General features: G+C 41.7%; 1 protein-coding gene across 1 annotated transcript; it reads left to right on the top strand.

Moving 5' to 3' along the window:
• The first annotated feature begins 384 nt into the window (after positions 1–384).
• Positions 385–915, top strand: LOC124673998 (putative invertase inhibitor). The gene has a single exon (XM_047210042.1). The coding sequence runs from the start codon at positions 385–387 to the stop codon at positions 913–915; it is 531 nt and encodes a 176-aa protein (XP_047065998.1).
• The last annotated feature ends 13,779 nt before the right edge of the window (positions 916–14,694 follow it).

Raw genomic sequence — 14,694 nt, 5'->3', positions numbered from 1 at the left:
CACACAGAAGCCGGAGGCTGCCAGAGTCGGAACCTCCGAAGGAAAAGAAGCGTTTTCCTTGAGAAAAGCCTCGTTGGGGCGTTGGGGGATGTTGACTCATGCGTTCCAGGCTTCCAGCCCCTTTGGCCTCCATCCTAGTCCAGAATATAGTTCAGAATCTTGTACCCCCTCTTAAAAAAGAAGCAAATCTATTTTTGTCAAGGATAAATTACATTGCATTCATTTATATAGCAATCAATCAATTTTTAACAAAACTTACCATTCACGATTAATTTTCCCTGTTATTTCGGTGATGGTCGTCTATATATACCATGATCTCTTCTCCTATCAACATCGACACCCGAAGCGTCCCGTATACTCGCCGACTCCTACCACAAAAAAACCATGGGTCCTTCACAAGCTCTCCCCGGCCTCGTCCTCCTGCTGCTCCTCGTCTCGTCCAGCGCTTCCGTTCTGGACGACACATGCAAGTCTTTCGGCGCCAACCACAAGGACATCGGCTACGACTACTGCATCAAGTTCTTCCAGGCTGACGAGGGCAGCGCCACAGCAGACAAGCGCGGCCTAGCCGTCATCGCCTCGAAGATCATCAAAGCAACGGCCTCAAGCACAGGGAAGCGCATCGCCGCCCTCAAGGCTTCGGTGAAGGACAAGAAGGTACGGTCGGGCCTCGACGACTGCCACGATGTGTACTCCGAGGCCGTGGATGAGCTCGACGCCGCGGTGAAGGGCGTCGAGGCGGGCACGCCCCAGGGCTTGAAGGACGCGGTGACCAACCTCAGCGGCGCGATGGACGCGCCCCAGACCTGCGAGACCGGGTTCCAGGAGCTCGGCGTGCAGTCGCCGCTCGCCGCCGAGGACTCCGAGTTCACTAGGGAGGTCTCCGTCGCTCTCGTTATAACGAGCTCAGTGTAGCTAAAGCTTGATTAGTGTTTCCTGATGGAAATCGATTTTTCATGATTTCAAATATCAATATTTTAGCGAATGCATGTCACACAATCTGTGTATGGTCGTGGTGATCATGGGGTGGATGCGCAATAATTCCGTGTTTATTTAGAAGATCTGACGGCATGAGATGTGCACACTATTTAATTTTGGAAACAAAAGATGCTCCAGCCAACAGATACGTACAAAATAAGATATAAACATTGGTTAATTAATATGGCAGTCCGATATACTCCCTCCGTTTCATTAATACAAGATATTTTAGAATTTTGCAGATTTATCTATTTTAATATGTATCTACTCTATTTTTTTGTGTGTAGATTCACTCATTAGGTTGATCGTGCACTATCCAGTCGTCCACGCGCCGATGATACAATTATTTTTATGAAACATGACATCGAAAAAGTAAGAAATCAAAAATTACTTCTTACATCGTTCGAGAAATTATCGGATCTAAAGATAAAATTTCATAAGAGTGAATTGTTTTGTTTCGGCGAGACTCAAGACCAGGTCGGCGGGCAAGGCCAATTTATGATTTGGTATTTTGGAATCTCAATACATTATCGGAGACTCAAACACGCCGAACGGAATTGGTGGAGGAACGACTACAAATTAGATTAAGTAGCTGGAAGAAAAACTACTATCCCTGGTCGGGTGGAAGATTGCCTTCATCAATTCAGTACTAAGTAATATGGTGATGTGCATGATATCATTCTTTCAACTACCTAGCAGAGTCTTGAGACGTTTGGATTATTTCCGTTCAAGATTCTTCTCGCAAAGGGATAGTTATAAGCGAAAATATCGACTTGTTATATGGAGTGTGGTTTGCCGACCCAAAGATCAAGGAGCACTTGAAATCCAAGACCTTGAGTTAAAAAATAGAGCACTCATCGGTAAATGGTTGTTCAAGCTACTTACGGAAGACGAAACTTGGCAAATTCTTCTGAGGAGAAAGTACACCGGCTCAAATGCGTTATCTCAAGTTTCTTGAAAACTTGGGGGTTCTCGTTTCTGGGCGGGTCTTATAGGGACGAAGAAGTTCTTCTTCCCATACAAATCTTTATCTATCAAGGATGGATCAGAGACTAGATTCTGGGAGGATAAATGGCTAGGTAATACCATGCTGCGAGAATAATATCCGACATGGTACAATATTGTGCGGCATAAGAGTGATACACTCGCTAAGGTGTTGAAAAATTTCCCACCGAATGTGTCGTTTAGACGAAGTCTCACTCAGCCTAGACAAGCATCATGAAATGGTTTGTTACAGTGTCTAGATTCAGTCCTTCTGACGCAGGGGCCAATGTTTTTTTGTTGGAATCTAACTAAGAGCGGTGTTTTCTCGATGGCTTCAATGTACAATGTTTAATCCAACCTGATATTCCCGTCTATAATAAAAAAAAAAGATACCACTTAAAACTAAGATGTTTGTGTGGTATCTTCATCGTGGGGTGATTCTCTCCAAGGATAACCTTGCCAAACACAATTGGCATGGAAGTAAAAAATGTGTCTTCTGTCATCATGATGAGACCATAAAACACTTAATTTTCCAATATAAATTTGCTAGATATATATGGTCAGCCATCCAGATAGGTTCTACCTTATATCCACTACGAAGTGTTACGAATATATTCGTCAACTAGCTCAATGGTGTGGATCCTAGGTTTAAACTACATATTGGGTGGGAGCGATTGTCATTATTTTGTCGCTTTGGCTGCGTTGAAATGATAAGATTTTTAATAATAAATCATCTTCTATGCAGGTTATCTACCGTTGCACAACTTTTCTCCGTTTGTGGTTGCCTCTACAGCGTGTGAAGCATCGCGACCTTTTCATGAGAGTGTCTACACGGTTGAAGGATATAACGAGGGATATTTTTTTCTAACATGGATGGCAGGGTGAGCTGCGGATGGGTCCTCCTTCACCTTAGCTGTGTTTACTCTTATATCTTGTTCTTCTTGATCTTTAGTTGTGGTTGATATTTGTGGATTGGAACGGCTGTATGCATCCGAGCTATGCAGAGTGTAATGCTTATTTCAAGTAATAAAGCATGATCATCGAGAAAAAACACTTAGTAGATGTGTTTCTAGTTCACTTTAAAATATCTAAAACTTCTTATATTATGAATAGAGGGAGCACGTAACTGCTAAGTTCTAAGGCCGTCTTAAGTCAAACTTATGTTAGTTTCAGCTAGTTTTATTGAAAACTATGCTAACATTCAACATCAATATTCCTATATAGTATAAATATAAATATTATGAAAAACTAAACAGGTGTTTCCAATATTGATATATGTTTGCATAAACTAGGTCAAATATAAACTAGTTTAACCCATGAGAATCATATAACTTCAATTATTCTAAAACAAGTGGAGTATATACAGATTACTAGTTATCCGCCAAAATCCATAATACCGATGTATCCTTCTATGACAATAAAATTCGCTCACCTAAAGGGTATCTTGTTGAAAATCACAGTGTTCCCTGATTGGAAACACGTGTCCATGATGTTGTGCAGCGCACACCGTTGGGAAACACCAAGAGGAAGGTATGATGAGCACAGTAGCAAGTTTTTCCTCAGTAAGAAACCAAGGTTTAATCGACCATTAGGAGAAAAAAATCACTTCTAAAGGTGTAGCTAGCTGAATTTTGGCAGGGCGCACTACCAACGTCAGCAACAACGTGGAACCTGCACACAACACAACCAAAATACTTTGCCCCAACTTACAGTGAGGTTGTCAATCTCACCGGTTTTGCTGAAAACAAAGAATTAACCGTATAGTGTGGAAAGAGATGTTTGTTTGTAGTGAAATTAAAGAGAACAATGCTTGCAGTAAGTACACAGAACAAGTGTTTGTTGTAGATGATTTTATCAGTGTAAAAGAAAGGACCAGAGTCCACATTTCATTAGAGGTGTCTCTCCATAAATATAAATAACATGCTGGGTGAACAAATTACAGCTAGGCAATTGACAGAATAAAGACCATACATAACAATATGATTACTATGAGATTCATTCAGGTATTACAACATAATACATAGACCGTAATCCAACAGCGTCTATGGCTAATAATCCACCTTCCGGTTATCATCCGAACCCCTTTCAGTATTAAGTTGCAAGCAATAGATTATCGCATGAAGCAATATGTGTAAAGTAAACAATAGAATTACTCTTAGATAAAGTATTGTTGTTTTTTCCCTAGTATCAACAGCACATCTACAATCTTAGAAGTTATTATCACTCTTCCAGAAAACTAGAGACATGAACCCACTATCGAGTATAAATACTTCCTCTTGGAGTTACAAGCATTTACTTGGCCAAAGCATCTACTAGCAACGGAGAGCATGCAAGATCATGAATAACATATGACAAGTATATAATCGATCTCAACATAGTATTCAATATACATCGGATCCCAGCAAATAAAACATGTAGCTTTACATAAAGATGATCTTGATCATGATAGGCAGCTCACAAGATCTAAACATGAGGCACAAATTGGAGAAGACAACCATCTAGCTACTGCTATGGACCCGTAGTCCATGGATGAACTACTCACGCATCACTTCGAGGGCGGGCATGGCGATGTAGAGGCCTCCGGTGAGGATCTCCCTCTCCGACAGGGTGCCGGGAAGAGCTTCAGAACCCTCCCGAGCTAGGGTCGGCGATGGCGGCCGCGACGGAACTTTTCGTGGATGGAGGCTATGGTATTTAGGTTTTTCCCGAGATCGTGAATAAATAGGCGGAAGGGTGAGGTCGGTGGACGCCTGGAGGGCCCACACCACCCCTTGGCGTGGCCAGACCCTGGGCCGGGCCAAGGGCAGGTGTGGCCGCCATGTGGAGCCTCTTCGTCTCTCCTCTGGACTCCGTCTTCATTACGGTAAAATATGAACTTCGCTTTTGTTTCGTCCAAATCTGAGAATATTTCCTGTACAATTTTTCTGAAATACAAAACAACAGAAAACAGAGAACTAACACTGTGACATCTTGTCAATAGGTTAGTGCCGGAAAATGTATAAAAGTTCAACGAAGTGTAAATAAAATATATATAAATTAGTGTAAAACAAGCATGGAGCATCAAATATTATAGATATGTTTGCAACGTATCAAGCATGCAAGATCACAAATAAGATATGATAAGTATATAATCAATCTCAATCATAGTATTCAATATTCATTGGATTCCAGCAAACACAACATGCAACATTACATAAAGATGATCTTGATCATGATAGGAAGCTCACAAGATCTAAACATGAAGCATAAATTGGAGAAGACAACCATGTAGCTACAGCTATGGACCCGTAGTCCAGAGATGAACTACTCACGCATCACTTCGGAGGCGGGCATGGTGATGTAGAGGCCTCCGGTGATGATCTCCCTCTCTGGCAGGGTGTCGGGAAGAGCTTCAGAACCCTCCCGATCTAGGGTCAGCGATGGTGGCCGCGATGGAACTTTTCGTGGATGGAGGCTCGGGTATTAAGGTTTTTCCCGAACAGGTGAATAAATAGGTGGAAGGGTGAGGTCAGTGGATGCCCGAGGGGGCCACACCACCCCTAGGCGTTGCCAGGGCCTGGGCCGCGCCTAGGCTAGGTGTGGCCGCCTCGTGGTACTTCTTCGTCTCTCCTCCGGACTCCGTCTTTGTTACAGTACAATAGGAACTTCAGCTTTTGTTTTGTCCAATTTCGAGAATATTTCCTGCACAACTTTTCTGAAATACAAAACAACAGAAAACAGGGAACTGGCACTGTGGCATCTTGTCAATAGGTTAGTTCCGGAAAATGTATAAAAGTGCAACGAAGTGTAAACAAAACATATAGAAATTGGTGTAAAACAAGCATGGAGTATCAAAAATTATAGATACATTTGCAACGTATCAGCATCCCTTAGCTTAACTCGTGCTCATCCTCGAGTAGGTAAGTGATAATAAAAATATTTTTTGAGGTGACATGAAGCCAACACAATCTTGATCAAGTTATTGAAAAAGCATTGTGAGCTGGGATCAAAGTACTCTAAACATAGACATGATAGATATAATTCTAACAATAGAACTTAGCAACTACGCTACAACATGAGAAGTAACTCAAACAAAAGATCATGAATAATTGTGCACTGAAAGCAACTGTTTGTTTTAAGAATAGAGAAAACATAGCAAAGTGGTACTCAGCTTGTCCTCTATGAAGTAGCAAAACATGAATGCTAGGACACCTTTAAAGTTCAAAGGGTGACTAGATACAAGTAATTTGATAACAAACAATAACACAATCATGAATCAATCAATAATAATTTTTGGGACTATGCACATTATAGTAAGAATGACAACTATGCCCTCTTAATTGGTGCATACAGTAAGAAAATGAAGACTCAACATAAAAGTAAAACAAAGGACCTGCGTAGAGGAAAGCAAGATTACTCACGTGCTAGAGCTTTTTATTTTGAATGCAATAGAGATGTTGAAAATATATTTTGAGAGGTATGTATGTCTATGTCAACGAATGGCATCAAATGATCTATCATCATTTTATGTTTAATGGCTTCAACAGCGGCTCCCATAGAGAGAACAATAAAGTTCCTCTTCTCCTTTGTTTAAACAAGCTAATTCATGATTTCTCAAGTACATAGTGTTAGGAGATTTAGATTATTGGTTCAATTTATATTTAGTGGGTGGGCACCCGGGCCTGCCCTTTTTGAAAAAATAAGGACCGACACATTGTGCATGCTAGTTAAAGTGTGAAGCCACAATAAACATGAAAGAGATGATAAAGCATTCAACACTTCCTCATGAGCTAAAACAAAACAAAAAACAGGTAATCATTTTTGAAGGTTTAAAGGTAGCACACAAGCAATTCACTTTGGAGTGGCGGTGAAATACCACATATAGGTAGGTATGATGTACACAATTGGCAAACTTTGGATTTTGGGAGTTTGATACACGAGTAGAGCTCATACTCAGTACATGCGAAGGGTAGCAAAAGACTGGGAGTGACCAACTAAGAGAGCAATAATGGTCATAATCATGCATAGCGACAAAATATTATTAATCAAAGCATAAAGTGATATTACAAGTCAAAAACTAAATGATCATTTGTAGTCATAACATGATGTAAGCATGTGTCAAGTCATCCCAATAAAGGATCAAAGGAGAATACCACAATATTATGCTTTTATATGATGGAAACAATACATGATTCTTTCAATGGCACATTAAGCACTCTCAGCTATTTGAGACAAGTCATGCTATAACAATAATTACTAAGAATATGATTAAAATAACATCCAACATGACATGCCAAAGTCTATGCCACAGTCTAAACAAGCTTCCTTTTGCACCACTATAAACATGAAACGTTTTACTCGTCTCAACACCAATAAACTTATTTGAAACAAATCTCATAGATAATAATCAATAAAGACCAGAGAGCTAATCATACCTAACTAAATAAAATTTAAAAGCTCTAAACAAAATACAAGTGAAAAACCAGAGCTAAACGCAGTACTAGCAAAATAGAACTCTCGCAGAACAATAGGAGTGAAAACTAGAGTATTTTATGCAATTAAAACGGAGTGTGTCATTATCCAAAACAAATATGCTGGGATACAACCATACGCTACAGAAAACAAAAGAAAAGAAAACTAAAAACAAAAATAAAGACGCTGCAACAACAACATATAGCATATGAAGCAATAAAAATATAGCGTCTTGAAAGATGACCTGATACTTTGTTGATGAAGAAGGGGATGCCTTGGGCATCCCCAAGGTGTGACGCTTGTACCTCTTGAATATTTTTTGGGGTGACATGGACATTCCCAAGCTTGAGCTTTTGTCCATTCTTCATGACATTACATCATTCTTCTCTCTCTACACTTGAAAACTTCCTTCATACAAAACTTCACACAATTTTCATTAGCAGCATTAGTGCAATCAAAATAACAAATCCACTTGTTCCAGTTCTAACATATTTCAAACATCCATTAAAATACTAGTTACTGTAGCAACTTCTTCAAAAAGCTCTTTCTCTCAAAAGAACTAAAAAAGAAAGAGATTAAGAGGCAAATGCAAATAGTGGCAGAAATCTGTCAAAACAGAACAGCAGGTAAAGATCGATTTTTTTAGAAAATCTTATGTTGCTCAAATCGTAAAGTGCAAAACTAATGAAAGTTAGATAATAACCTGCTTCATATGCTCACAAATTATCAGCTCAAAATTACGTTCTACCTGGGAATACGCATTTTTTTGTGACAACACAGAATCTGTTTCAGCACAACAACTTCCCAAAATCTTACTTTCTTCCTATTAGAGGCTATTCTTGGTAAAAAATGAAATAAAATTGATAAGTAGAGGTTATTACAGAGGTAATAACTTCCAAGACTCAACAAAATAAAAAATTACAGAATAAAACATGGGTTATCACCCAAGAGTGTTTTTCTTTAACGCCTTTCAGCTAGGCGCATCAAGTATTTTCAAGTGAAAAAACATCAACATCATAAATGGCAGAAGCCTTACGTCTACCTCTCTTACCTTTACTCTTTTTCTTAGGGAAAGAATGAGAAGTGCCTAGTGGGGAGATGAAACTCATGATGCCTTTCCTCACAACTATTTTTGCTCCTAGGAGTTTTAGCAGAGATCGTCTAAGTGTGATTTCTCCCTTTCCTGCACATTCAATGACGAGATAATCAGTAGATACCATCCTTCCTAGGATTCTTGTATACACTACTTCAGCCACTCCAATGGGTAATATAACGACATTATTGGTAAGAGATATTTCTTCTCCACCCTCAGAAAGTTCCCAAAGACTTAAAGACTCATAAATATCTTTAGGCATAAGATAAAACTCGGACATAATATCGCAACGAGCATAAAAAACTTCAGCATCTATATTAACTTTTACTATAGGGAGCCAACTTGAGGGTTCATAATTTATTGAAACGTGATCATAATTTTCACGAAGTAGATTATAACATTCTTTTAAGCAAGTTGTACTTGTCTCAAGAGTATTTAATCTAGCATAAATGCTCGCAAGGGATGAATCAAAATTACTAGGTGAGCTATATGTTGCAATCAACTTTTTTATGGAATTAAAAGCTTGATCTCCATGACAATGAAGAAAATATCCTCCTACTACAGTGTCCAAACCATATCTATAACAAAAAACAAGACCAAGTAAAAGCTACTAAGAAGCAGGCCTAGAGTCATTTTAGGTTCAGTCTTATGATAAGAATTATAACTTCTAAACCAAGTTTCTTTAAAACTCTCCTCACTCCCTTGTTTGAAAGTGAAGATCATTTCCTCAAGTGACATAGTAACATGACTAGACATAGAAGCAACTTAAAATAGTAACTATTTTTGTGTGTTTTTGATATAATGAAGCAAACAAGACAAAGTAAAATAAACTACGCAAAAAATAATAAAGTAAAGAGATTGGAGATGAGAGACTCCCCTTGCAGAAATCCTCTTTCTCTCCGGCAATGGCGCCTGAAAAGTGCTTGATGTTGTGCAGCGCACACCGTTGGGGAACCCCAATAGGAAGGTATGATGAGCATAGTAGCAACTAGCAAGTTTTCCCTCAGTAAGAAACCAAGGTTTAATCGACCAGTAGAAGAAAGAAATCACTTCTGAAGGTGTTGCTAGCTGACTTTTGGCAGGGCGCACTACCGGCGTCAGTACCAACGTGGAACCTGCACACAACACAACCAAAATACTTTGCCCCAACTTACAGTGAGGTTGCAATCTCATTGGTTTTGCTGAAAATAAAGGACTAATCGTATAGTGTGGAAAGAGTTGTTTATTTGCAGTGAAATTAAAGAGAACAGTGCTTGCAGTAAGTAAACAGAACAGGTGTTTGCATTAGATGATTTTATCAGTGTAAAAGAAAGGACCGGGATCCACAGTTCACTAGATGTGTCTTTACAAAAAGATAAATAACATGTTGGGTGAACAAATTAGAGCTAGGCAATTGTTAGAATAAACACCATACATGACAAGATGATTACTATGAGATTCATTTGGGCATTACAACATAATACATAGACCATAATCCAACTGCGTCTATGACTAATAATCCACATTCCGGTTAGCGTCCGCACCCCTTTCAATATTAAGTTGCAAACAACAGATTATCGCATTAAGCAAAGTGTGTAAAGTAAAAAATAGAATTATTCTTAGATAAAGCATTGTTGTTTTTTCCCTAGTAGCAACATCACATCTACAATCTTAGAAGTTATTGTCACTCTTCCAGATTACTAGAGGCATGAACCCACCATCGAGCATAAATACTCCCTCTTGGAGTCACAGACACATACTTGGCATGAGCATCTACTAGCAACGGAGAGCATACAAGATCACAAATAACATATGACAAGTATATAATCAATCACAATCATAGTATTAAATATTCATCGGATCCCAGCAAACACAACATGTAGCATTACATAAATATGATCTTGATCATGATAGGCAGCTCACAAAATCTGAACATGAAGCATAAATTGGAGAAGACAACCATCTAGCTACTGCTATGGACCCATAGTCCAGAGATGAACTACTCGCGCATCATTTCAGAGGCGGGCATGAAGATGTAGATGCCTCCGGTGATGATCTCCCTATCCGGCAGGGTGCCAGGAAGAGCTTCAGAACCCTCCAGAGCTAGGGTCGGCGATGGCGGCCGCGGCGGAACTTTTCGTGGATGGAGGCTCGGGTATTTAGGTTTTTCTCGAACAAGTGTATAAATAGGCGGAACGGCGAGGTCGGTGGGTGCCCGAGGGGCCCACACCACCCCTAGGCGCGGCCAGGGCCTAGGCCGCGCCTAGGCCAGGTGTGGCCGCCTCGTGGCACTTCTTCGTCTCTCCTCCGGACTCAGTCTTTATTACAGTAAAATAGGAACTTCGGCTTTTGTTTCGTCCAATTTCAAGAATATTTTCTAAACAATTTTTCTGAAATACAAAACAGCAAAAAATAGGGAACTGACACTGTGGTATCTTATCAATAGGTTAGTTTCGGAAAATGTATAAAGGTCTAACGAAGTGTAAACAAAACATATAAAAATTAATGTAAAACAAACATGAAGCGTCAAAAATTATAGATGCGTTTGGAACGTATCAGTCCACAGGCAAAGCGGAGATTTTTTAACAACCGAGGAAAAACTGATAGGAATTATTTATGCCGGAAAAATGGGTGGCGCGAGTGGGAGTTTAATCCATCTACTCTAATGAGGTAACCCATGTTAGAACATATTTGTATATTTGCAAAGCATGGCTTCAACCAACTTAAATTTTCATTCCAACCAAATGAAAATGAACATCTTGAGCTATGTGGATGTGGATATCCTAAACTTGCCCCTCCCCGCTGTCGAACCAAACACATTCTTTACCTTTTCTTTCACCGGACAAATATTCCTTACTGACCTAATCCTTTCCATCCCTAAATAAGGGTATGATGTGCGATCAAGTTTTATTCTAAGTCAAGCTTTATTAGATTTGATCAAGTACCTAAAAAAATAACAACATTTATCACACTTAATTAGTACCACTAGACCAATTTTAAATATTGTTTAATAATATAGTAACTTAATGTTACATATCTTGTTATTTTTTGGTAAAAATTTGGTTAAATTTGAAAAGTTTTTAACTTAAGATAAAAGATAAACGTACACACACTTATTCAGACGGAAGTAGTACGTGCCATCGAGTCATCGGTTTCCCTTACTAGTGAAAGATTTTTGTTATACATGTAAAAGTTTCGAGTCATCCAAGCCTACACCAGAGTAGTGCCGGTTGATGGGATTTGGCGAAAGAGTCTAGGGTGTGTTTGGTATCCTAAGCCAACCCAGAAAATCACTCCTCATCCCACTTTTATCACTAGTGACGTTTGTTAGGTCTGGTGAACTCACAGAGCTAAGCTCACCTCATGCGAAAAAGGTCTCTCGGCCTGCCAAGGTTGGGGAGCAGAAAACGAGCTTCGCATATGAGCCTGGCCGAGTTGATCCGAAAAACTGCTTCCCACGCGTCCGCGAAAGACCTCCTGCTCGGTCCCGCGCTAGGGCAACTCCCACACCCGAATGGTTCCCAGTTCTTTTCCTCCCACCTGCCCCTCCCCAGCCGCCGCTCGTCCGTTCTCAAATCCCACCGACGTCGCTCCCCCGTTCCCCAAATCCCGCCGCCGCCGAGCTCCTGTTGAAGGCATCATGGGGGTCACGCCGTGGTCGTGAGCAGCAGCTGCCCCGCCGCTCCTCATTTGATGCCACCGACGTCCAGCCGCCCCGCCGGACCAGGCCAACCACTGCCGGTCCCGTCGGCAGCAGGCCCTCCTCCGTGTCATTCTACACGGCCTCCACACAAGTGGAAGATCGGGTATCAATGAATCGAGAAACTGAGACTTCTAAGCGGGGCACTTTGGGATGATGATCAAAAGATGATTGTTTTAGAAGACTAACATTACTTGGGGCATACCAGGTATGTCCAAAAAAAAACATTGTTTCATTGCTGAAATCTGTTGGAAACATGTTATTATAGTGTTGAAATGTATTTTTGTTGATGATATATGTAGGATACTCCTAAGGATGCTGAATTTTTAAACACACAACTTGTGAACTATGAATACATGGAAGCTTGCTTTGCCAATAAGCTAGCCACATAAAAGTTCGCAATGGGATCTAATGAACCTTTGGGGAAACCCGTTGAAGATAAGGGTCCAGAAAAACCTATTGATTTGGAGGGTGGAGAAACCAATGGTGAAGGTTATGTGCAAGGTGAAGTCCCCTTTGACTTTGGAGTTCAAGGCCTTGGAGCAACTACTCCTTCACCTTCTGGCTCAAAAAATAATAAAAAGAGGAAGCGGGTTTTGAGTGACGAAGATCTAGTTCAGGTAAACAACATGTCTGACGCATTGCGTGATGTGGCTGGTGTTATCAATAACACTTGCCATACCAAAACACACCCTGATTTGTGCGAAATGGTTATGGATCTTACCAATTTCGACATGGATGAACGGTTGGCTGTTTTGGATTATTTGACAGAGCATAAGGGTAAAGGCCTTAATTTCATGAAAGTGGAAGCTGATGTTCGTGAAGCCTCATTCAAGCCGTATCATAGCAAAAAAATCCGGATCTAGTTTGAGGTGCTGTGAGTTGATGGAAATTTAAAATCTATATCTTTTGTAATGTCTAGTATATTATATGATGCAGACTTGGTAATTTGGACGTACTTTCTATTTTAGCTTTTGGTGCTGTAGACATGCTGAATTGTGTACTGAAGTGAGCCTTGGTAATATATCATTTATGGGCATTTTTGTGCTATATACTTGCTTATGTTTTGAATTTATGACGTGATGGATGAAATTTGAAAATGTTTGTATGGTCATCACACCAAGTTAGGGTAATCACATCTTACTCACATGCACTCTACCAAACAAAGTTTGAGTTCAACATGGCTAAACAGACTCAACCAACCAAACAATATCTCAACTCATCATATCTCAACAGATATAAGCTGCCAAACACATGTGAAAATCTCGGCTCAACTTAGCTAGGGTCACTTTGTATGGGATGAGATGGGAGTTCTGGATTCATCGGGCTACCAAATACACCCTAAGGGCATCTCCACTCACCCCTTCGTATAGCCCCTCAAAATGAAAATGGGGCGCTGGTGACAAAATACTCCTCTAGCCACGCGTCTTAAATTTGTTTTCGAACTAGCGCGACGCGAAGTTTTATCCGGCGCCCCAGGCCGAACCCAATCTGGCGGGAGGGTATAGGGGGCGCCAGATGGCGCTAAAAGCAAGCACGGGCCAGCTCTGTCGGCGTGACAGGGCTAGTTTCCCCCCAAAAATTATCTTTTTCGTCATTATTGGCGCCATATCACCCTGTTTACCTTCTCCCTCGACGTAAATTCCCGCCATTTCCCCCACACAAGCATTCGCCTTGCTCCACCGTACAACCATGGCGCCGAGGAAGTACGTCGCTCCACACACGTCAGCGCCGGATGCCCTCGCCGCCAAGCCTGCTCCCGCGAAGAAGAGGGTGGAGCGAACCGACAAGGAGTGGCCGGAGGGGATGACCAATGCCGAGTCGGCGTTCGACATCCAGTGGCACTCGGTGGAGAACGCTAGCCGCCACGCGAAGGAGGCGAGGCTGAAGGAGAAGTGGGCTACTGTAGCGGTGGCGAAGCAAGTGGCATTGATGGAGCAGGTCGCTACCATGGCGACGCCCCCTACGTCTGCGCATCCGTTCGTCCCCGCCGCGTGGAGCGGCAGTCAAGGCAGCGTCTCTTCGCCTTCACCATCCACTACGTCGCCGTTGTTCCATGACGCCCAAGGTGAACCACCCCACCTGTCCCGCTTCTCGGTGAGCTGCCACGATTTTGACCCGCTCGGTGGGTTCAACCCAACACCTTCGATGCGTCAAACACCTTTGCCGCTGTCGACCTGCACATGCTGGCCGGATCGCCCGAGCTCCGGCGCACCCTCTTTAGTGGAGGTGGGCTTCCTCCTCACCTTGGCTACCAGCAGTTCACCGCGAGCAGCAGCGCGCAAGAGCTGTTCGGCGCAATGCCGGGCGACGCCATCTCTGAGGACATGATCATCGACGTCACCGACGGGCAGCCATCATTCACATAGAAGAAGGAAGCCGAGATGTACACCGAAGATGAGGAAGAAGGCGACGAAGTTGGGTGGGAGAACAAGGTGTACACCTACGCCGAGGCCCCCGATGAGATCGTGCCGGCCGTCGCCGACCCCAAAGGCAATAAAAAGAAGGC

The sequence above is a fragment of the Lolium rigidum genome, chromosome 7 (assembly GCF_022539505.1).
Source record: "Lolium rigidum isolate FL_2022 chromosome 7, APGP_CSIRO_Lrig_0.1, whole genome shotgun sequence".
Lineage (NCBI taxonomy): Eukaryota > Viridiplantae > Streptophyta > Magnoliopsida > Poales > Poaceae > Lolium > Lolium rigidum.
Note: the sequence above shows the minus strand (reverse complement) of the source record. Positions and strands in the feature narration are given on the sequence as shown.

Excerpts from the sequence above, each read along its gene's own strand:
- LOC124673998 (XM_047210042.1), top strand. The coding sequence starts at position 385 with ATGGGTCCTTCACAAGCTCTCCCCGGCCTCGTCCTCCTGCTGCTCCTC.